Source organism: Podarcis gaigeae, assembly GCF_964106915.1.
Source record: "Podarcis gaigeae genome assembly, chromosome: 7".
Lineage (NCBI taxonomy): Eukaryota > Metazoa > Chordata > Lepidosauria > Squamata > Lacertidae > Podarcis > Podarcis gaigeae.
In genome coordinates, this window is record NC_139683.1 from 56,080,967 (window position 1) to 56,105,929 (window position 24,963).

Here is a 24,963-nt window from a genome sequence, read left to right on the forward strand (position 1 = left end):
ATAGCAAGGTGGCATACAACAATAAATCCTAATATACATTCTGACAATACAGAAGAATCACAAAATGACCAGCTCCACAAATACTAGGCAAATTAGAATAGTAATGCTTTAGATTGTGTGTAGCCTGGATAGTTCAGTTGGTTAAAGCATAGTGCTGATAACGCTAAGGTTGCAGGTTCGATCCCATATGGGACAGCTTCATATACATTCCTGCATTGCAGAGGGTTGGACTAGATGATCCTCAGGTTATACCTTCCAGTTCTATGATTGTGAGAGGGAATGTTTTGAAACCTTGAGGCCATAAAAGAATAAAAGTTGCTGTCCTCAAACTTTTTTCTGCAGAGTTAACCCCTTTGACCACAGTGGCCCCTAAACATGCGTAGATTGTGCTGAAAATGTCAAATGAAATAACTTTCAGGTTCATGAGTCTCTTCTGTGTTAGAATGCAGAGAACACTGAGAAGGATGTCCTTAAATTATTGATCATGAAGTATTCGAATCCATGCTTTTAAAACCGGGCAGCTACAAGCAATATTGGTGTGTTATAGTTTGAGAATCCATTCCTTGCAACACTTGGGGGAAATTTGTGTTCTTTATCTGCCGAAGTTGAAACCAGTAAAATACAATTTCTAAGCAAATGTGCATTGCAGCGGACATATGCCTTTCTGCCCTAATAAATAATGTAAACTTTCCTGAAGGTTCAGCGGCAAAGATCTTAATGATGAGGGAAACAGCAGGCAGAATATGGACAGGTTTGAGACTGACCAAAAGATTAGGTGTGAAAGTGATGTGAAAGTGAAGAATGCAAAGATTAGTCAGATGGAAATCTATATTAGGCAGGAGAAAATAATGGATAAAATTGGACACTAAGGGGACAGTCCTATGATAAGACCCCACAGAACTACCAGTTTAGGCTGCTGTCTGGCTCGGCTGACTGGTGCCTGGCTCAGCCAAGCTCAGCTTCTGTTCAATCCTCAACCCTGGCTGAGCCAAATCTACTCTAGTGATACTTGCTCTGCCCCAAGAGACTGGATCCTAAGCCTGACCTGCTTGGTCATGTGACCTGGCAACCTGCTTGGTCATGTGACCTGGCAACCTGACAAGGAACACTATTTAAAATGCTTGTTTCCCCTCTGCCGGGCTTCGGTAAAGCAGGAACAGCAGCCCTGCTGGATCTGGTGTAACTATACCAGCTTAATTTACACTGACTTGTTTTATGCCAGCTTCTTAAGCATAAGATTGCTCCCTTGCAAATGGCAATTACTATCCAGAAATCACTTCTACGCAATAAAAATCATACACCCCATGAATAATACCTGGCAGTCTGTATTCACTTTGCCATTTTCTATACATAATTTAAATTTGATGTAAACATTTCTTATATCCTCCCCATGTATTCCATGTTTAGCACAATGAAATGCAGAGTTGTTAACAATCAAAGGCACACAATCCAGACATCTTCCCTCAATGTGGTACTTCTGTTTGGGTTTTAGTGCATTTTCACAATGCTGGGTTCACTGTATTTCATATCTAGAAAAATGCAATTATTTCTCCAAGTAGTGCTTTACTACAGTGATAGCTGTGCGAAATGTGTCTCTGGAGGGTCAAAGTCACTTATTGACTATTTTCTGTAATGTGTGATGGATGATGAGTGACAGAAATGAAGTGTATTTGTTATTGTGCATCTGCCAGTGTCCATCTGCAACCCTCCTTCCAACTTTGTGAAGCTTTTATTTTTCATGTATTTGAAGTCTTTGCATTCCTGTTTTCAGTGCTTGAGTGCCTATATCCTTATATGTTATTTTTGTTTTATTTTTTAAAACCATACAATCATATGCCAATTTCATTATTGAATCCGCCATACTTATCCATTGCATGAGGGGAGGATATTGCTTTATTTCACTTCAAAAATGCACTGATGTTGGGACAGTCACAAGGAGGCATATATTTACTGATCATCATCTTAAATTCAAGGAAGATTCTTCTCACTGAAGAGCAATGGCTTCTCAATGTTCTGTCCTGCACATGCAACGTACCCAAAGCATACCAGAATTTTCAATTCTAATATTGGGGGGGGGGGGGGTTGGCTTGAAAGATTTTACATCTCCCTCTTATTATACATATATTGTATGTTTTCAATGTTTGAATAAATCCTTTTATCAGTTTATGCATCTTCCTTACAAAAAGCCTCACAGCAGCATATAATGTTGTTCATATTCCATCATGTCAAGATTCTTGAAATGAGATTCATTTCAGCCGCAAGTGCTCACTGGAGGGACAGATCCTGAAGCTTCTATACTTTGGCCACCTCATGAGAAGAGAAGACTCCCTGGAAAAGACCCTGATGTTGGGAAAGATTGAGGGCACAAGGAGAAGGGGATGACAGAGGATGAGATGGTTGGACAGTGTTCTTGAAGCTACCAGCATGAGTTTGACCAAGCTGTGGGAGGCATCAGAAGACAGGAGTGCCTGGCGTGCTCTGGTCCATGGGGTCACGAAGAGTCGGACACGACTAAACGACTAAACAACAACAACATTTTCTTGTAAAATGTATTGTAAAGGCAGCTATAGTATTTTGCTGTTTGCATAGATGAACAGCTACTATGTGGGAAAGAATGTTGAAAATATGAATAGCTTTTCAAGTTGGTGTAATGGTAAATTCTGAAGTGTCAGCACTCTTCCTGGCTAGCCCCATCCCAGCCCCATACCTGTATCCCTTTAAAGGCTATGCAAAGGCAGACATTATGGCTCTGATATTGAGCAGGCTCTCCCCTCCCACTTTACTCAACATCCAGCCTCAGGAAGAGTTGCAACAGATTGAAAAAACCTGCTCACTATTTTGCGACATTTTGGTTGTTCATAATAAACAGATTTAGGAATTCGCAGAAACAAGTGGCAATTTAGCAATTAGCAATCCATGTTAATGCAACTTGCCTCTCCTGCTTAGGAGAAAGGCTGGTTCGTTTGGCAACCAGCACTCTAGGAGAATACACCATTGTCCTTGCTGTGCCATAAGCACCAGCTCTTTGTTCCTCCCTGTCCCTGCTTTGTAATGATCATTCATGTTCATGTACATTTAAAAACACATCCAAGAACTTCTAGGAGAACAGAGATGTGTGGTGCAATCAAATATATATTATATGCAGAAGTAAGCCCCACTCTGTTCAGTCCATACTAGGACATCTCTTTATTCAGACCAACTAAAATGTCACAAAGTAGCAAGCTTTTGAGTTCTTCAGCATTATTCAATCAATCAATCAATCAATCAATCAAATATGTATACCCCACCCATCTGGCTGGGTTTCCCCAGCCACTCTGGGCAGCTCCCAACAGAATATTAAAAACAAGGTAAAACATCCAATATTTAAAACTTTCCTAAGCAGGGCTGCCTTCAGATGTCTTCTAAAAGTCAGATAGTTGTTTATTTCCTTGACATGTGATGGGAGGGCATTTCACAGGGCAGGCATATAGCTACCGAAAAGGCCCTCTGCCTGTTGAAAGCTATGCTCAGTAGATTCAGGGATGCATTTTAAAGAGAGAAATGAGAGGCAGGCACAATTGTGTGTGTTGAGCTTAGGACTTTGTTGCTGGTTTGGTGTGGTCTAGTGAAGCATCTTGAATAACAAACTTCTTTAAGAACAGTAAGTTTAGGAACCTAAATGAGAAAAGATGGCAACAGTGAAAAATGTAGCCAGCAGGGGGTGCTAGTGAACAGCAACACCTATAGCAGTGCTTGGGTAATCCATTTCATACATAAGCCTTAAATTAATTCATCACCACTGAGAATCTTTCACAGAATCATAGAATTGTAAGGGACCCTGAGGGTCACTTAGTCCAAACCCCAGCAATGCAGGAATCTCAACACACAGTCCTCCACCCCATTCAATTTGAAACCATACCAGTCCCTGCTTAGCTTTGCACATGTGCAAGCAGTTTTATTGCTGCACCACTAGGAACTTCTCATCAGGAGAGGCAATTGTTATCCAAAGTCAGGGCTGGCTTTACATTCACTTTGCAGACCAATTGACCAGGAGCCCCTTTAAACCCTCAAGTTGTGAAAAACTAGTAGCTCATTCTAGAGCCGTTGCTACATGGGGGGAGGGGGGGACAGAGCTGGGTTTTTTGCCCCAGGTGAAGCCTCCAGAAGGGCGCCAATGAGGATCCCAGCCTGGGTATGTGTGTACACAAATGTGTGTGGGTGTGGGTGCCAAACTGGGTCTTTGACCTGGGTGTAATAAAGCCTAGTTTTGCCCCTGGCTCATTCACGACTTACTGAGTCTGAGAGTGTGCCACAACTCCATTTTAGTCTTGTCTGGTCTCCAAAGCCATAGACCAGAGCTAACAGATAGGGATTGTCCTGTGCTTGCCTGCTGATGACTGAAAAAAGAGAATTGTGGTTGGCATTTCTAAAACTGGAACACTTTTAGATCCCCAGGGGAAATATGAGTTGATACATAAGCCTTAAATTAATTCATCACCACTGAGAATCTTTCACAGAATCACAAAATTGATGAATCTGTGCACTGCCTACAAAGAATGAAAAAGGAGAGGTACTGGATACAGCCCTCAATAGCTACACTACAGCTCTTGCGTTCAGTATTAAGCCAAACCTTTAAAGAAGATAAAAACAAAAATGTAAAGCATATTCGATGCCATGAAGGTAGTGATTTAAGATACTGTCATGCTACAGAGAAGGGAAAATGGAGTGGAAATGCTTAGTGGGATTTCTAGAGTAAGAAACATTTTTAACAGGTCTGTTCCTCCGCAGCCAACAGGAGACATGAATCAGATGAAGGTACGCAAATAGCCTTAGGAGAAATGCTTTGCCCATTTTGTTTCTAAAAGTCACAGCATCCTTTTCAGTGTGAAAAAGTTTGTCAAAAACTGGGAAGTGTAGAGATCGATGAATGACACCTGTCGAACACTCCATGGGCAAAGTAGCCAATTTTGACAGATGGTTTTCCTCCCCCCCCCCCCCCCGCAGTAGTCATATGTGACATTGCAAGGCCCCTTGGGGCCTCTTCTCATACAAATAAGGATGCTGCAGAAGCTTCAGAGGGGGAGAAATCCAATGCGAATTTCCCATTCATACTGGGGCGATGTCAGAAGTGAGTCACACCCAAGAGAAGATCCAGTGAGCACAACAGACTTAAACCCGCTGATTCCAAGTCTGTTCTGACTATGACTAACTTCTAATATTGTATTTTATTTTTAAATTGCTGTAGCCCTTACGAATAATAATAATAATAATAATAATAGTAAATAATGCATGCTCCCTGAGCAGCTTAGAGGAAGAGCAGAATACAAACGCAAGGAGGAATAAAACCCAGACGGAGTTCTGGGTGGCATTCTGTGGCGACTTTTGCCACCTCTGGCTGGCTAAATAGAGGCGCCCTTTCTGCTACCTCGGGAGGCAAAGCGAGGAAGAAGAGGCACTGCGCGCGCCTTCGGACCGGCCGGGTTTCCCCTCCGCATTTCCCCTTCCCGCCCCGCACATCCCCACAACAGCGGGCTGCTCAAGCCCGGAAATCCCGAGGAAGCGGAGAAGCTGTTGCTTCGGCTGCATTTCCGTCTCCGTCGCGCGCCAGGGGCAGGAGCCGGGGAGAAAAGGCTACCCGGGTCTCGCGGCCAGCGAAGTCGCGAGCGGCGCCTCAGGCAGCCTGAGGGAGGAGCCGGAGGAGGAGCTTGAGGGGGGCGCGGGGGAAGCGGGAGAAAAAGCGCCAGCCGAGCAGTCCGCGCGCAGTCAGGCAGCGGCTGCCTCCGAGCCGAGCGAAGCCCAGCTCGCCCTGCGCGCCCTGAGGGATGACAGGCGGGAACGGGGGGCGCAGTCCAGAGGTCCGCTCCTGCGAAGAAGAAGACGACGACGAGGCGAGAGAAGAGTCCCCTCTCAGACGGTCTCTCTCGGAAAGGGAGCTCTAGCTGACCGCATGGGCTGGCGAGCGGACCGCCAGAGAGGGCAAGCGCCGCTTCCCGCCTTTTAAGTTTGCCGCTGCTGAGCAGGCAGGAGAGGGACACGCTCACCAGCGCATGAGGGGAACCGTCCCGGGGACTCGTGCCATTTCCACGCAAGGCTGTCTCCCCTGCCCTCTTCCCCCCTTGTTCCCGGGGAACAAGAAGGGGCTGGGCTTAGTCCTTGCGAGGTGGAGGAGAGGAAGAGAGAAAAGCCCCTTTCTGAAGAGAAAAGGTTTTCTGTGGGAGGGAAGAGACGGGGCTGCTTTGCTTGCCTGTTGCTTTGTGGAGTTTTGCTTTCCTAGACTGCCCCGAGCATGGACCCCCAGTCGCCCGCCCCCACCTCCCTCTACCACATGAACCACACCTGGGGCTTGTCCTGGCTGGACTCGAATGCCTCCAGGTCGGCTCCAGAGCGCCCCCTGGAGGAGGGGAGGGCCAGTTTCCTCTTCGAAATTGGCATCGAGAACTTCATCACCTTGATAGTCTTTGGCCTCATCTTCATCCTGGGTGTGGTGGGCAACTCCTTGGTCATCACCGTGCTGGCCAGGAGCAAGCCGGGCAAGCCCCGCAGCACCACCAACATCTTTGTCCTCAACCTGAGCATTGCCGACTTGGCCTATTTGCTCTTCTGCATCCCTTTCCAGTCCACAGTGTACATGTCGCCCAGCTGGGTGCTGGGCACCTTCATCTGCAAGTTCATCCACTACTTCTTCACCGTCTCCATGCTGGTCAGCATTTTCACGCTCTCGGCAATGTCTGTGGACCGCTATGTGGCCATTGTGCATTCCCGGCGCTCCTCGTCCCTGCGAGTGTCCCGCAATGCGCTGCTCGGCGTCGGGGTCATTTGGCTGTTCTCGATTGCCATGGCCTCACCTGTGGCTCACCACCAGCGTATCGTTCACCATGAAATCATCAACCAGACTTTCTGCTGGGAAGTATGGCCCAATCTTCATCACAAGAAAGTCTACGTGATCTGCACTTTTGTCTTTGGGTACCTGCTACCACTGCTGCTCATCTCCTTTTGCTATGCGAAGGTGAGTGCAGGTGAATTAGCACAAGTCATGCCATAGATGTGTGTGAGAGGCAGCCATTCCCAAAGTATATAGGGAAAGCAGCCTTGGAGAACAATGACTTACACAGCAGACTGCACAGTGGTAAAAAAAGCTTGGACTAAAATCAATGTTTAGTGTGCAATGAATGTTTAGTGTGACATTACTGTGCATAATCTGTGTTGGCTACAGATATAATTGCACAATGTTTAACATACACTAAAAGGTTAAAGGTTGCATTTGCAAGGACTTTATTGACCATGAGGCAGTAGTTCATGTGCATAGAGGCTTAATTAAGTTATATATGGTGTAGTTTTGGTAAGTCAAAGTTGAAAAGTGTGTGGAATGGTTGCACAAGCTAAATTCCAGATGGTAAGGGGTGGGGGTGGGGGTTGATCTCTTTATGATATTCTAAACTTTAGACTAGTAACTAGAGATATATTTCAGAGGTTACAATAAGTGTAACTTCCCATTCCAAACACATAGTACTCAGCCACATTGTATTGACTTACTCAAGGCAAAGCCAAACAACCTCGTTATATGGCTTCCATATGAACTAAATTGCAGCTGCTTCAAAGACAGGGCAAATTACAGTTCTTACCCTGTGTCAAAAATAGAGAGGCCCTAATCCAGATAACTTTGCAAGCAGCAACAGGCTGTGTAAATGAATGCTGCTTCATATTGCAGTCTTTTGCTTAAAAAATATGGGTATCTCAGTGTGAATGACTTTCTGAGGGAAAGAAGACCAGGGTTTCCTAAAATCTGTTCATGCACAAAGGCACTTTCCAGGTGGTAGTTGCACAGTTCCTATCCATAAGGCAATCTGTGAATTAAAGTGTAATGTCTTTTGATAGATATCAGTGGATGTTTTGCTTCTGAGATGAAGGGTTCATCCTGACTATCTGATTGAGATAAAAAGAATCAATAGAAATGCTAGAACTAGACGGGACTAAGACATCAAATTACAATTGATTTGAAACTCCACACTCTTCATTCTGACAACACAGTGTTTTTGCTTAAATTTATAATCTGGAGGCTTGGATAGCTTAGTCTGTTGAGAACGAGACTCTTAATCTCAAGGTCCTGGGTTCAATCCTCATGTTTGGTGAAAGATTCCTGCATTGCAGGGGATTGGATTTAGATGGTCCTCATGGTCTCTTCCAGATATACAATTCTATGGTTCTAAATTGTCTTAATACAAAATGGCAATCCATTCATCATACAACATTTATAATTAATTGTTACCATTAGCCATAGTTTCACTGTTGTAAATGGTAACAAATTTTGAAACCAGTTTTTAGTTAGAAAGACTTTGTATTTGGCCCAGAATCCCAATACTTCCAATATTTCCAGTACATCAGAATCCTTGCATACTATATGCATGCACTGATTTACTAGTTTTATTAAGCAGAAAACAGATAACAGGAATGCAAACCATCACTTTTCAGAATGCCTACTAGTTAATTTATTATGTGATCTATATGAAGCTGTTGGCAGCACTCATTAGGAGTTTTAGAGCAAGGTGTCATGATGAAATGCTGCTCTACAGTACTTCTCCGTAACATCAGGAGAGAATGTGAAAACTCTGGATTGGTATCAGAGTGCAGTGGTGAACTGGATGAGGGCCAATAAACTGCTTGAATCCTCAAAAGACAGTCGTGGTGGTTTCTGTGTCCAGGATACAGGAAATTATTTGTTCTTGATGGGGTCACACTGCCTCTGAAGGAGCAAGTGCATAGCTTGGGAATATTCCCAGATACCACCATTAGATGTCTGAGTGTCCCTCTGCGGCCATGGAGTTCTTCTTATCAGCTCTACCTGGTTCATTAGCTATAGCTGTTCTTGGAAAGGGATAACCTGACTACTGTAGTCCATGCTTTGGTAACCTTGAGGCTGGATTACTGTAATGTGCTCTATGTGGGGCTGCTCTTGAACCTGATTTGGAAGCTCCAGCTGCCGCAGAGTTCGGTGGCCAGACTGCTGATGGCAATGCATAATCTCAGTCACTGAGATCATCTGCTGTAGTATCATTGGTTGTTATCCAAGCTGGTAAGACTCATTTGACATCAACACAAAAAAAGAGCTTTCTTTCATCAGTTCCATCTTGTGGAATGTACTTCCAATAGAGATTCAGCAGATGCTTTCTGTCTTTTTAAAAGCCTGCTGAAACCTTTACTATTTTGCCAGGCTTATGCAGGCAGATAAGAATGCATCTTTCCATAATAGTTAGCTGATTAGCTCTTATTTTAATTTTTAATGTGATTTTATTATATGTAGATATTAAAATGCCTTGATGTAGCATATAAATATTTTGTTATAAATAAATAGTTTTTGTAAGGGAAATGTCTCCATATTCAAAAACAAAAGTGGCAGAGTTAAAATGATTAAAAACATTGTCAGCGTAAAAATGTGACATTAGCCACATTCAGGCATTTTCCCCACATACAATGCCTGCACATAGAGAGAAAGGGGCAATGAGAGTGCATTTGCTGATCTTGTTTTGGATAGCATGCCTCTTGGACATCTGTGCATTGGTGAAGACATTGTAGTTCATATGGAGAATTTTTCTATGCTGACATCTGTGTGGACGTCCAGGGAGCTGATTGTGAGTGGAGCCAGTAGCCTGCTGCCTCCTTCTGTATGTTCTTCGACAGACAGAAGTGACTCCCAAGTTTGGATAGAGCTGCTATTCTAGTTTCCTGGTAGGTCATTCACCATGGCTTACTGGTCTGGTAGGGGGTGAGGCAGTAGGGAGATTGGCTTGGTGTAAATGCACCTGAAGTAGTAGCAGATTGGCTCTGCTGGTGCACTTTCACTGTACCAACCCCAGTATTGCCAGAAAACTAATGTGGCCCCCTTCCCCAACCTTGCATGCTATTGCTGATGAATGGTGAGGAGGTTTGAGTATTGAACCTGGGAGACCACATGGCCATGAAATTCCCTGTGTGACCTAGGGCCAGTCACAGGATGGTGTAAGGATGAAATAGGGAAGGTAGAACCATCTATACCACATTATTAGAAATGTAATAATGAGTAATAATGGCTAAATGTATCAAAAATGCCTTAATGGGGCTAACGGCTCTTCTGATCTTGGCCGCACCTTATATGCTGCAATGTCAAGAGAGAGAGAGTTTAATAATGTGCTTATTTAAACAGTGTTTGTTGAAGCAGTTGTAGGTGAAATCACTGGTGGCTGCTTCAGGAATTGGTGAAAGAGTGGCATTCTTGCCTGTACCTTTAAGTTGTGGGGGGATGGAGTGAAGGAAGAAGAAGAAGAAGAAGAAGAAGAAGAAGAAGAAGAAGAAGAAGAAGAAGAAGAGGAGGAAGAAGAAGAAGAGGAGGAGGAGTTTGGATTTGATATCCCGCCTTTCACTCCCTTTAGGGTGTCTCAAAGCGGCTAACATTCTCCTTTCCCTTCCTCCCCCACAACAAACACTCTGTGAGGTGAGTGGGGCTGAGAGACTTCAAAGAAGTGTGCCTGGCCCAAGGTCACCCAGCAGCTGCATGTGGAGGAGCGGAGACGCGAACCTGGTTCCCCAGGTTACGAGACTACCGCTCTTAACCACTACACCACACTGGCTCTCAGGAAGGGGCTACTTCAGTCAGTACCTGAAGGGGCTACTTCAGTCAGTGAATGGTTGCTGACTAAATAGTCACCACTGGTCCAGCTATCCATGAAGCAACTGTGTGCTTGTGGAAACTGAGATTCTCTCTTGCCTCAACAGTCCTCTCCCAGTGCTAAAATAAATGCAGGAATCAACTACCTCTACCCCTGATTGCCACCAACTGCCTGCTGACACTTTTGCCCAGCAAACTCCTGAAGTGGCTGTCACCATTTTTTTTATTAAAAAAAATAATAATTATTACTTTTCCAACAAATTAAACACTTCAAATGCAATACAATACAAAAACACTACATAACACTAACACATTAAACTAACAAACTAACAAAACAAAAACAGTTTAAAACACATCTACCAATTTCAATATCTTATCTTTCATTCACTTATTTCAACGACCTCCTCGCACCTCCCTTTTTGTATTCCACTTCTGTTAATTGTTCCAGCAATTCCTTTCCATCTTCCTCTGTTTTCTATCCTATAGTTATCTTAACATATTCTAACCTTATTTTTTCCTTTAATACTCTAATAATCTATTTATACTTAATTCCTTATAACATTTCTACTAAAGCCATATAACTTCATTCCAACATTTTTCTAACATTCATTAATTTTACAGTATTTCTGTAAATAGTCTTTAAACTTTTTCCAGTCTTCTTCCACCGACTCTTCTCCCTGGTCTCGGATTCTGCCAGTCATTTCCGCCAGTTCCATATAGTCCATCAACTTCATCTGCCATTCTTCCTTGTGTCTTCCAATACTTTGCGTAAAGTATTGGATAAGTCTTGTGTCTTCCAATACTTTGCGATGAGTATTCTTGCTGCTGTTGTTGCATACATTAAAAAAGTTCTATCCTTCTTTGGCACCAATTGGCCGACCATGCCCAGGAGAAAGGCCTCTGGTTTCTTCAGGAAGGTATATTTAAATACCTTTTTCATTTCGTTATAAATCATCTCCCAGAATGTCTTAATCCTTGGGCATGTCCACCAAAGGTGAAAGAATGTACCTTCAGTCTCTTTACATTTCCAACATTTATTATCGGGCAGATTGTAAATTTTTGCAAGCTTGACTGGTGTCATGTACCACCTATAAATCATTTTCATTGAATTTTCTCTTAGGGCATTACATGCCGTGAATTTCATACCTGTGGCCCATAACTGTTCCCAGCCAGCCATCATTATGTTATGTCCAACGTCTTGTGCCCATTTAATCATAGCTGATTTCACCATTTCATCCTGAGTGTTCCATTTCAACAGCAAGTTATACGTTCTTGACAAATTCTTGATTTTTGAAGCTGTCACCATTCTTAAATCTCCCCTCCCCCAACTGCTCACTCAGGTGAGTACAAACCTTAAAAGTAGTACAGTAATAGAAGACATGCATCACAATGGGCTTCCTCCCTACTGAAACTTACCATTAAAGCAACCCTCTGCTCTCATCTTGTCAATCAAATTCTTGTCCAAATAGAAACGTCTCACAAAAGTTCAACAGAGCAGCTGCTACATTATTGTCATACAACCTTGGTACAGCCCACAGAATTACTAAAGAATAATGAGTTACAATACCTCAGTGTAGTGGTTGTTATTCCTAGTCTTAGTTTAATTGTTGGCATAAGATATCCCAAAGTTGGCTGTATGTATAATTGCTTATATCACAGCTGTGTAATTACAGCCTCAGGAGTTACTAGGGTACAAATGAAAACACACACTAAATAAAATCGCTTCTAGCCTGTTGCCTTCTCAAGGGGCAAAGGGTTCTTTTTGGATGCCAGTGGCAATAAACAAAACAAGAACATTGTACTTAAACAGGGATTGTTTGCTAGACAAAAATAGAAAGCAAACCATAGAAAATACTGGATATCTCAGGGCCCTGTGAGTTGCCACAGGGCAGCAGCACATCCTCCCACTCCTTCAATCTACAGCTGGCACTGGGATCTCTGACTAAGCAGGGACCTGACTGAGTTTATATACCGGTACTTTTAATGTTTCAAATTGAAGTCACCAAAACATCTCCACTCTTCTGGTCGCTGACTTCAATGCCTGCGGGTGACTTTAATGGACTGGTTAGTAGCTAAGGGTGATGGCTTATTACTCCTATGCTAACCTCCTGCCTTGATGCAGCTGTGCTGTTTATCTGCCTTTCAGATGTGGAAGTTGCTGCCAGATATCAAGGGAGAAGGGCCAGGCAGCAGAAGAGTCAGTGTGGGCTAGTGTTCCTGCCATTGTGCCCACACCTTGCTCCTCCTTTTCCTCTCCCTCTCAGTATTGGATCACTGCCGAGTAAGCAGGAATTAATTCACCCAATGAGACCCCCCCCAAAAAAAAACCCCTCATGTTTTTGCCCCACCTCTTTATAGATAGAGTGATTCAATAAATGCTGGGGCATATCAACTACATTATCCCTGTAAATACAATGCCTCCACTTATATGGAATATTTTAAAATCAAATAATCAAATCTATAATCTCCATAGCAAAAAAAATTGCACAATGTTCTTAAACAGGCCAATGTTTACTAGATTAATTTTTGTTACCTTTTTTGGTCGTAACACCACTGATACATCCAGCCCAATGGGATTCTTCCCATAAGGTTAATGGCATCAATAAATTTGACTGATTTGGGTCTCTGCCACACTCATTTGTTTCTAAAAAGTTTGGGTGGAGGATGCTGTGCTCATTAGAGTGGGAGTTTTCTGACAAATAAATTACCTCCTCTGTCACCTGTTCTGTAACAGATATGTGATTAGCTATTTTCAGACTATAGCCATCTAAAATATTTTTTTCAAGCAGTTCATTAAGGCCTCTTGGGAGAAAAGCTTTGTGAACTTTTCTGCTGTTGTTAAACTTTAGACATTAAAGTTTATTGCATTTTTCATGCATCTTAATCCAGATATGTCCCTGAAGTACTACGCTCCTTCAGCTCCTATAAAAAACAATAGCTGTTTAATAAATCTGCCTTCTACTGGAAAGAGAAGCAGCATTTCGGTAGCAAGTTTCTCCTCAGGCTGTTCATTTGTCTGAATAAATAGTATTATTTAAGAACACTTATGAATATGATTTTCACATATGCTACTAAAAGTGTCTTTTGCTATTTATGTGTATACTGTGGATGAATGACTTTAAGAGTGTCATTCAAATATCACAAATGAGTTGATGAAATTTTTTTTAAAGAAAAAAATACAATGAGGTAAATCCAGATTAAATTGGAGGTGGAAATGTGAATTGCCATTTTGATGCCAACAGAGTTGTGTGGATGCTGCGAAAAAATGAGGAACAACATTTTTCACAAGAAGTACCTGCCTGAAATTACCCTTGGATGATTCAGAATTGGCCTCAGAAGCTAAAGTAAAGCATAATTTTTGAGAATCTTTGACATGGATTTTCACAGGTTTTGCTTCAATTACAAGAATGATTGCACTGTGATTAATACTGAAAGATTAATGAGGCAATTTCAGCTCAGTTCATTCACTTGGCTTTTCAAGGCTGAAAAACAAATAAAATATTATAAATTAACATCTGTTTTTTCTTGTCTCTGAAGAAGTCATTTTGTACAAAGTGCCTGACCACTGTGGATTCACTAAACATTGATTTATAACCTTTCCTGAGCCTCTGGAGTGGCTTTTCATGAGGTGGAGGCATCGTTCGAAATTTGCCAGGTGCATTTTCCACCTGGTTATTGGCCACTTGCAACCAAGTGAAATGCCTGCCTAGGTGGTGCCCACCAGGATGATGCTTGCTGTCTCCACCATCTGGAGGTGCATTACTGGAGATCCTTGGATCTTGACTGTTTTCACACACTAGCAACAGATTCTGTAGAATTTTATCCATTATATTTTATCTGCACAATCAGAATGGATTTCAGGAACCAAAAAAATTGTTTTGGGAAAAAAAGGACCTTTGAGCCCCCAAATGGCAACTAGGCATTCTGTTTTGGCAACTATAACTCTGGTTTAAGGAGCCAACTGGTGCTGGGCTTATATTTCTGAGTTTCTAACATTGGATGGAGGGGATTGCAACCTGCAAACCATGCATCATAGCAATAGCAGGACTATAATAATAGCAGTAGTAGGAAAGTATTAAAAAAAATAATTGAATTGATCTGTTTTATGTAACAGGTAAGTAAGAGCAATGCATTCATATAATTATCTCGACTGAACAGTTAAGAACATCCATGATTTTATCGTTAACCCCAATGAAAATTATTGATATATTAATTTAAAGCAACACTTCCCATATACTAAGTGCTAATGAAGAGGTATTACATGAAACAAGTGGATGAAATCATAATAGCTGCCTTGCAGCAATCAATATTGGCCGTACTTGGGGCTTTAAATCATGCTTCAACCTCTTATGAGCTATTAATGTATTTCCACTGATTGACACTGGGCTCACTGATTGCCTTGGTGAGGAGAACTAGAGCAGGATGAGAGGGCATTAGCAATACTCGCTCACTCCTGTTATAGCAAGCTGCTGGAACGAGGAGGGCAGCAGTGAACTCCAGACACTTCTGCTTATAGCCACTCCATTGACTCAAAGCTTACCATTGTGATGTGATGGTCCTCAACAAGAGCGATCCTGAAGGGGGAGCCACCAATGGGCACCACACTTTGTGTCACTTGTCAGGATTGCCATGTCAGTGAGGCTGCTGCCACCCCCCCCCCCTTTGGCTGTTGTTAGATTAAGTGGGTTAGGCAGTTTGGGGCAGTTAAGAGTTGTCACTGCAGATATAGGCGGGTGATGCTCAGGGTGACAGCAGGGGCCTCCCAATTTTTGTTTGTGGTGGGAGGTGACTGTGAACCATGAGTTAAGAGTGTATAACCCCAAGTGAGAGATGGGGGTTGAGTGGCTATGAGTGAAGGCGAGAGGAGTGTGCGAGGCGAGGGAATGGATTGATGGGTGAATAAGTGATCGTGCTGTACTGTATATGTGAAAGACTCTGGGGGGTTTTATTGCATTCCTCCTGTCCTGTCTGCAAGGCCAATTCAAGAGAAGAGCATTGAGTTACTGTTTCTTACCCACTGGCAATTATGCTTTGGGGTTCTGTAAGGCACCATCTTATACCTAGTGACATACAGTCATACCTCGGGTTACAGCTGCTTCAGGTTGTGTTTTTTTGGGTTGCGGACCGCTGAAAACCGGAAGTACCAGAATGGGTTACTTCCGGGTTTTGGCTGTCGCGCACGCGCAGAAGCGGGTGGTGGATTGCGCATGCGGGTTTGGGTTGCGAACGCTGTGGATTGTGAACATGCATCCTGTGCGGATCACATTCGCAACCTGAGTGCCCACTGTATAACATATTTATGAGGCAATTGGAATTGGTCCTTTGGAGATTTTCAACACAGTGCCATAGATAAGTATTGATAAATTGCCTATTCAGTATTGGTTTACTGTCTTCCACCTATTTAATACCAGGGTGGATTTGATTTAAATCACTAGTCAGCAAGACTTGATTCAAATCATTTATTTATTTTTACAGAAAGACTCATTCTTGCTCGTATAATTTTAATATTTTCAACCAGATGGTTTCATTTTTGGAATAATACATTTTCAGAGTAGTTTTTACAGTTCTATCAAAAATTACTGATTTGGTTATACTTTTAGAAATACATAGACAGATAATCATGAAATTATTGTGAGGTTTAATAAGTTAATTGTTTATATTTGGACAACTTTTCTGCTGTACTTTATTGGAAGGAGAAAAATAATCTTTTCCTTAATAACAATTTAAACAATTTATCTAACTAAAACAATAACATTGTTAACTGATGTGGTTAAACAATTAAAAAGAAACAAAAAACTTAGACTTAGTTTTAGCACACATGAAAAATTTAAAACAAATCCTTATTTTCTGATGAATACCCTTTGAACTATAATGTAACTTAAATAGAAAACTATCTTTAGAAAGATTTTTCCTCCAGAAGCATTTTATTTTAAAAATCCAATTTAATTTTTTAAAAATCTGATTTAAATAAGAAACAACTGTTTTTTTATTTTTATTTTTTAAAATCATTGATTTTTATCCACCCTGTTTAATACCAAATTACACTTTTACATAGATGTTTATAATACCATCAGCAAAATAAAATAATCTAGACTGGTTTATCACATTTCTCTCTGTCCATCTTCCCTCACTACACATTTTCTTACATTTATACCCACCTTTCTTCTATAAATGTGGCATTAATGTGGTTCCTAAGAGGTATCCTATACAGACACTGACCAGACATATATCTACTTAGCTTCAGCAAGATGATAGCCTCGTCTGCATTCAGACCATGCCCTGGAACTAGCTATTTGTTCCCTACCCTTTACATGCGGAAGGGATTGATCATATGTTTGGTGATAAACTACTTCAAACATCTGGGCGATAAAGTAAAACATGTTCTTTCATACTGCATTGTTAAAATATGCTACACCAAATACAACCAAATATATCTGTAGTTTAAATCTCTTTTGGTCTGTGATGCTCTCATGCTCTAATGTAAGAGATTTTTCCAGCCTTATCTTGTAGGAAAGCTTTTTGCAAAGAACTGTAATTTAATTTAGCAATATAACTATTGCAGTTTATATTGCTTACGTGAATTTCCAGGAATATTGTTTCTGAAATCTTGTTGTAGAAACCATGTATAGGCAATTTATAGGCAAAATTGTCGAGAACCCAAGTATCCACATGATACTAGATGTAAAAGAAATAAAGGTTTAGATCTAGAATATCTTTATTTTAATATATGTTTTTCACCTCTACATCTAGTAGAAGAGCAGTAAGGGGGGGGGGAATAAAAATAAAAATAAAATTAATGAACCAATGATAACCTGTATGTATTTTAAACTGGAATTCATGGGTGGCTTAGGAAAGCCTAATTTATTTTATGAAATAAAATACTGTATTGCAGAGAGCTGATAATCTATTAAATGTACTACTATGCCAATAGTCTGGTCAAATACACATTGTGACTAAAACAGATGTACTGTATTACTAAATGGTTAGCCATGCAAAGTATATCGTAGCAAAAACAAGAGAGTCTGGTGGCACCTTAAAGACGGGCAAATATGTACAGCAATCCTAACTGAAGGGAGAGCTAATAGCAAAGTGATGGATTATCCATTATCCCCAGCATGTGCTGGTCAATACAGAAGATGGAAGCCCTCCTCCTTCTCTGGCAGTTCTTTATACAGTGGTACCTTTGGTTAAGTACTTAATCGTTCCAGAGGTCCGTTCTTAACCTGAAGCTGCGCCGCCGGAGCACGATCTCATCCTGAACCAAAGTTCTTAACCTGGGTACTATTTCTGGGTTAGCGGAGTCTGTAACCTGAAGCGTATGTAACCTGAAGCGTATGTAACCCGATGTACCACCCCTACATATTTGAAACCCCCCCCCAATGGTTTCCATGGGAGGGAATAAACTATGTGAGATGTAGCTGAAAAACACTGCCAGTGGCAGATCTATGACCATGGAGTGTGGATGTATATGCAGTGGCAGAGAGGCACTTTCCCTCTATCTTAATCCCCTCCAGCTACCAAATGCAAGGAATTCAAATTTCTCTCTTGACATATTTCTTGTGTGGCATGACCTTCTGTGGGCTAAAGTCCACTTTATCAGATGCTTGAATAGCTATTCTCATGATGACATCTATATGTATATATACAGGGTGAGTCTTTTAAAAGAGGCCCCGTGGAACATGTGTACTCTATATCCATGTGGCCTCTTTTAAAGGACTCACCCTGTATATTAGTGTAGAAAAGCTGCCTGGGCATTAAGCAGTAATGATGATGGTGATGATTAATAATAATAGAAGAGATGCAAAATGTGAGGCCAAGAGGCAATGAAATGCAAGTATAGTCTGGTGTTTCTATGTAAAACTCACACAAGCATCCTGTATAAATTTCTTTTATACATTTCAGCTTTTGATGGATGGATACAGGATCACTTCCTGTATTTCATTGTCGTTTGAGTTGAAGGTACACAGCTGTCCCCTTCACTGCGCTGCCCATGTATAAATTATATATCAGGATGCAACTCACTACACAAAGAATCCACCTAAAAGGAATAGATTTAGATGCATAAAAATATCAATGGGAAACAGTAATATAAGGAAGGGATGGTGCATTCTTACTTAAATTACACTTTTTCCGGTAACTTAATTGTTGGGATTTTTTTTTTAATGTGTTGGATATTGTAGCACATTTGCTTTAGCTCATTTCCACTCTTCCCTTTTTTTCCCTTTGGACCATATTGTAATCCATTATAATCCCCGATTAGGAATACATATAAAAAACAGAGAGCTCATCTCTTACTGTTGCATTAATTTGGCGGTTCTGCCTCACCCACCTGGATACATTTGAGCTTTTGTAGCTCCCCCCCCCCCCAAATATTTGGAAGCTGTAAAGAACAAATGTGTTCATAACTGCCCCTGAGGATGTGATTGTTTATGTTGGTGTTTGAAAGCTGGTATTTGAAAAGTTTAAAAACTTTGATTGTAAAAACCTGTCAATGTAACATTTGAACCTGTGAATGTAGTAAATATTTCTCACCAGGTACTTATTAGATGCAAAACTCAGCATGCATCCTTTCTAACTAGACGTGAATAGGATGCATGCTGAGTTTTGCATCTAATAAGTATCTGAATTGAATGGGGTTTATTCCCAGGTAGGCAAGTGTTAGAGTTATTTGAGTGAAATTTTCCAATCTGGACCTTGTGCAGAGTAGGAATGAAAAAACTCCACTACAACAATGAGTTCCAAAAACTTTTACTGCAAAACTATTTTGTAGCTCTAAACAAACTAGACATTCAGTGTGTTGGTGAGGGGGAGTTATTGGGTTATTTTTTATTTTTATTATGTATTTGTCTTTTTATATTGCGCTTTTATGTTGTAACTACCCTGAGTTCTGCGGATGAAGGGTGGTATATAAATTTGATTTAATCATCATCATCATCTTTTCAGGTTCTCAATCACCTGCATAAAAAACTGCGGAACATATCAAAGAAGTCAGAAGCATCCAAAAAGAAGGTAAATAAATAACTTTCCTTATTAAAAACAAGGGTTGAGAAGGCATGTTGTTGAGTGCATATTCATTTCCAATATGACATTTACCAAACTATATTAGTAAATTTAGAAAGAAAATGTGATAATTCAGTATTTTGTGACAGATATCCGCACATTTCAGGAACCAGCAGATCTTACTAAAATATTCTGATAAATATTTAGGACTATGAAAAAGAAATCATTTTTTAACATACCCCCTCCCCATTTTTTTTAATTTAATGCAGATATGCCAGTGATTTTATCTATTCTAACAAATCAAGGCCAATGAGCAATCATACAATAAAACAATATTTCCTGTGCAGGTGGAAATGGCCTCCTTGTATTCTTTGCCTTATCTCGGGAAAGACTTCCCATGCAATGAGGAACAGGCAGTCTTACTGCAGCAGCCCTGACCTAATTGACCGTGGTCCCTCATTCGTCCCTCACTTGCCTTGTGCTGTCTTTTGTACATTTGCACTATGTATGTACAAAGAACAAAGCCAAAATAATTAAGGGGCCAGAAACATTATGATGTCAGAACTGGAAAGCAACACTAGCAATACTTGTGCATTTAAATCCTCCACACAAATAAAAGCATGAGAGAGAAAAGAGCGAGAATGAGAATGCTAGTTCTGCTACCAGTCCACTCCCCTCTGTTAGCTGGATGGCTAAATAGTTGCATTAGGCAGTCTTCTCTATTTGTGTTATTTATGGCTCTAAATTGCATGGGAGGTCTGTACAAGTGCAGAAGGAGGATACAGTGGAGGAGGTGGGGCCAATAGGCTAATCTCAGCTTTCCCTTCGCATACTTCTAATTGCATGAGGGATAAATAACTGAAGAGGGTTTTGCTCATAAGTAGATCTGCTTCTGCAGCTATCAGGTCAGGTAGATGCTTTTGCAGATTGATGCTTAAGAGTGCAAACTTTTGCAGATAGATGCTTAAGAGTACAAGCCTATGCAGGTCTACTCAGAAGGAAGTAATACGCTTCAATGGGACTTGTTCCTGGAGTGTATATGATTGCAGCCACTTGAAACAGAAGGCTGCACTGCTCTTCAGGGAGCCAAATAGCTGTGGGTTAAACCACAGAGACTAGGACCTGCCGATCAGAAGGTTGGCAGTTCGAATCCCCGCGACGGGGTGTGCTCCCGTTGCTCGGTCCCTGCTCCTGCCAACCTAGCAGTTCGAAAGCACATCAAAGTGCAAGTAGGTAAATAGGTACTGCTCCGGCGGGAAGGTAAACGGCATTTCCTTGGACTGCTCTGGTTCGCCAGAAGCAGCTTAGTCATGCTGGCCACATGACCCGGAAGCTGTACGCCGGCTCCCTCGGCCAGTAAAGTGAGATGAGCACCGCAACCCCAGAGTCGGTCACAACTGGACCTAATGGGCAGGAGTCCTTTTACCTTTACCTTAAGCATCCTAATAAGTTATGTTGAGTAGTAGGCAGACAGTCTACTCACAGGCACACCATCTACTCATGAGTAAATGACATAGCTTAGCAGCTTGAGTCACTTTGAAGTGAGATAAGTATGTTTAATTTTTTAATTGGATTTTCAAATATATAAGAAGAAGAAAAAAGGAACATCGTGTATTTATGTTGCACATACAACATAAATAAGACGTTAGAAATGCATTTCAATTTTTTTGGCCATTATTATATTTCATGTACTTTGATTTTCTAAGGAGAATACCTAAGACATAAATAAATAAAGAAGAGCTATATTGTATGTCTCCTTGGCTGCACATTATACCAATAATGTCACAAGGGCTTCTGAGATATAATGGAATAAGATGTAGCAAGGGATTTTCAGGCCATTATGTAAAATGACTCTAGCCAAAGGAACCATCTGTTATAAATATGACAGATTTAAGAGGTAGAGGGTCAAATCCTGCCAACAGTTACGTCTGAGGTTACTTGAGCATAACATAATGAGCTTCATATTTTTTAGCAAACAAGGGCAAATGAAGCATACTTAACTTGTTAGATAATTATATATGACAGGAGCTATAATTTGTTTTAGTTAGATTCAAGGACAGAAGGATTTGGTTTTTTAATGTTAACATAAAGTGATATAAATTGCCCCCCCCCACCTCTCACTGAAAATATGTATGACAAATGTAGTATTTCAGATTTTGATTAAGATTTTTTTTCTTACCATTTATATCAAGACAGACAGCCTGAATTTTGTCCCAAATAAGTCATTTATTTCATGTGCCATGGAGAATCAACTGGTTGCTGTGTCACACAACAGCTGTATTTTGGGCATATTGTTATCTTACTATCACAATATATAACAGCAGTGATCTCAGTTCTCTGAGTGCATGTCCTTATGTAGACCAAACAACACCATCAATATGCAAAAAGACATGGGGGGTGGGGGTGATGGAAAATCGGGGTGGGAGAGGGAATGAAATGAAGTGTCTGAGATATTGAACATTAGTAATACACATTGCCCTTTTTTCTGATCACAGATGTGCTCCTGTTTATGATGTTTAGGCAAAATGGCGCCTCTCAGACACAGCTTGATATTAGCTGTCTTGGAGAGATCTCAAGATATGCAGAAGTAAAAAAAAATTTTTTGAAGGAAAATCTAAGTGCTTGTATGGCCCGAGTCTCATTTGTTTAATTCCCGTAAGCTACTTTTTGGAAACTTGAATAACATCTGTAAACGTTTACTGTACCTCTCCTCCTTTCCATTGCTTTTCAAGCCTATATTGTAAGTCTGCTTGTTCAGTTGTTAAGAAATAATCCACACTTTAACTTTTCTGTCTCAGACAGCACAAACAGTCCTGGTGGTCGTAGTGGTTTTTGGGATATCCTGGCTGCCCCATCATGTTGTACATCTCTGGGCTGAATTTGGAGATTTCCCACTGACTCAAGCCTCGTTTATCTTCAGAGTGGCAGCGCATTGCCTGGCTTATAGCAATTCTTCTGTGAATCCTATTGTATATGCATTCCTCTCTGAGAATTTTAGGAAGGCCTATAAGCAAGTGTTCAAATGCCAGATTGGTAGCAAATCACCTCTGAATGAAGGTAAAGAAAATCATATTGACACACCACCTTCTACTAATTCAACACATGTGTGAACAACACTAATAATGTCTTTATTTGCAATGCCAGGTTTTCATATACGTAGACCTGCTTCCGATAAAAAGCACAAGTGCTCCAAAACTTTATGTTGGCAATTGGTAGTCAGCTTATTGAAGTTCTGTTTGTAATAACAGCTTCTGGAGGAAAAGGTTTGATGCGAGAAAATCTGGGTTCATATGGAAAGCACTCTAATATTCTTTTTCTGGAATGCCTTTCAAATGAAGAGTACCTTAGTTATTTTAAAATTATGCCAGAAAAGTAAATCGGAAACCTGCTATACATTTAGAAGGGTGTTCATTTATACCTATTATAATGTTTTGCTCCTATACAAACAAATGCATTTTTTAATAAAACCACTAAAGCTGCAATCCTAACTGTACTTACCTAGGAGTAAGCCCCGTTGAATGTGGTAGGACTTAATTTTGAGTGGTCATGGTTAGAATTACACCATAAACTATTATTTTTCAAAATGTGACCTTTTGCAAGGAAATAGGATACAAATCTCAGGCACCTAAGGATAAACGTGAAATGTGCTTCGAAGCTTATCTGTCCAAACTGTGCAGTAGGTCCATGTAATTAATACCACATTTACACAATCAGCCAGAGATTGTCCAGTGTAAGATTACTGCCCACTTAGAACAGCTGCTTCAGAAATGGAATATATTGTAGTGTTTAGATGTTCATGGTTAATAAAGCCAGATTTGCTGCTCAGCTTTCTGTATATGAAAAACTGCATAGGATTCCCTGGTGTGTAGATAATGAAATAATATCAGGCAGACAGAATCTAGTTTCCAAATTTTGTCAGGTGCTTCCTATGGAAATAGCCATAATGGCGGCAAATTTCAGATACCCCTTCTCATGCTATTAAGAATCTAACAAATGAGAATCCACATTTTGATACAGGGAGCTGGTTCGTATGTAATGCTAAGACAAACTGTGGCTTGGCATGAACACAGGTTCACACTTGACTTAGCATGTTGTTCAAATCCAGGCTCATGGCTTGTCTTACTCCAGGCAAACCTTGAGCTGTAACTATGATATGTTCTTAGGTAACAGCTCATGTTTTGTCTGGAGAAGACAAACCACAAGCCTGGGTTCAAACAGCACACTAAGTCAAATAATGGCTTAGCAGCGTGATTGCTGGGGGAGGAGCCCAGGATCCACAGTTCCCTCTCTAGTAATCCTCACATTTACGCTAATTAATTGTTTGGTTAAGCATTACATGTGAACCTGCTCTATATGCATTTCTATATCAAGCTACAATATTGATAGTATTAGTCACAACACCCGATGGAAGCTGAACGCTACTATTTCTTCACTGATAACTCTAGATTTTTAATGAAAGTAATTTTAAATTAAAATTGAATTCCAATAACTTTTTCAGCTGTTTATGAAATGTGAAATCTAATTTCATGCACAGAAGCAAATTTAATTATTTACTAACTATACCCAACTTTTTGGTTTGGGTCAAAGGTAATGAGTAAAGTTATGAGTAAAGTATAATTCTTCTTCATATCTTTTGCTGTTTGCACAAACTGTACAACAGAAATACAAAATACAGTAGGTGAATTTGGATTATTAGCTGTAATAGTGATTGAGGTGAAAACCATCATAGGCCATGGTGAACTGTCTTTTCTTTAGCATGATGATTACTTTTTTCCTTTTATTAGTATGATGGCTTTAAGTACTCTGACTTCTTAGAAAAAAGGACAAGATCACACTTCATCGCTGCCAGGCTCAAATCAGTTTTCTTAATAGTTTTGAGTTGCAAAGCTATAAAGCCAATTAGAATCAACATATTTAATTTGGAACCTGCTCTTAACAATACTGTTCTTCCCCCAAGTGTACTCCACATACCCAGAATGAATACATTTAAAAAATCTGAACTCCTTGAAAAAAACCTTGTTTTGGAGAGCCATGGAAATTCTGCCCAATCTTCTACACACAATTGGTTCCAGTGATGCTGCTAATTGAAGCAGTTCACTCAAACTACAAGCCCAATGCATTTATTCAGTCATCTCTAGTTCTCGATCACATTTTTCTTATAATGTTGCCCTATTTTTGCTCCCAGCTCTGTATTTGGAGGGATTCGACTGCCACTCAAATCTTAGGGGGAAAGTTGACTGATGCTTTGGAGAGCCTCCTGCTTCCTGCCTTCCTCAAATTTAGCCAAAGCATGCCTGCCAATAGCTTTTTAAAAAACCAGCAGCTAAATGGGCTATCACAAATGC

The 24,963-nt window shown here is 40.8% G+C and overlaps 1 protein-coding gene across 1 annotated transcript; it reads left to right on the forward strand.

Moving 5' to 3' along the window:
* Positions 1 to 5,490: 5,490 nt before the first annotated feature.
* On the forward strand, positions 5,491 to 24,245 carry GALR1 (galanin receptor 1). The gene is made up of 3 exons (XM_083747016.1): positions 5,491 to 6,985; positions 19,562 to 19,627; positions 22,417 to 24,245. Exons 1-3 carry the CDS (start codon positions 6,266 to 6,268, stop codon positions 22,726 to 22,728), a joined length of 1,098 nt encoding a protein of 365 aa, XP_083603142.1. The 5' UTR covers positions 5,491 to 6,265; the 3' UTR covers positions 22,729 to 24,245.
* Positions 24,246 to 24,963: the final 718 nt, after the last annotated feature.

What these genes read in the sequence shown, in the direction of transcription:
- GALR1 (XM_083747016.1), top strand. Translation starts at nt 6,266, where the DNA reads ATGGACCCCCAGTCGCCCGCCCCCACCTCCCTCTACCACATGAACCAC. An exon ending in TCTCCTTTTGCTATGCGAAG is followed by an intron (nt 6,986 to 19,561) that starts GTGAGTGCAGGT and finishes TCATCTTTTCAG; the next exon opens with GTTCTCAATCACCTGCATAA. An exon ending in CAGAAGCATCCAAAAAGAAG is followed by an intron (nt 19,628 to 22,416) that starts GTAAATAAATAA and finishes TTTCTGTCTCAG; the next exon opens with ACAGCACAAACAGTCCTGGT.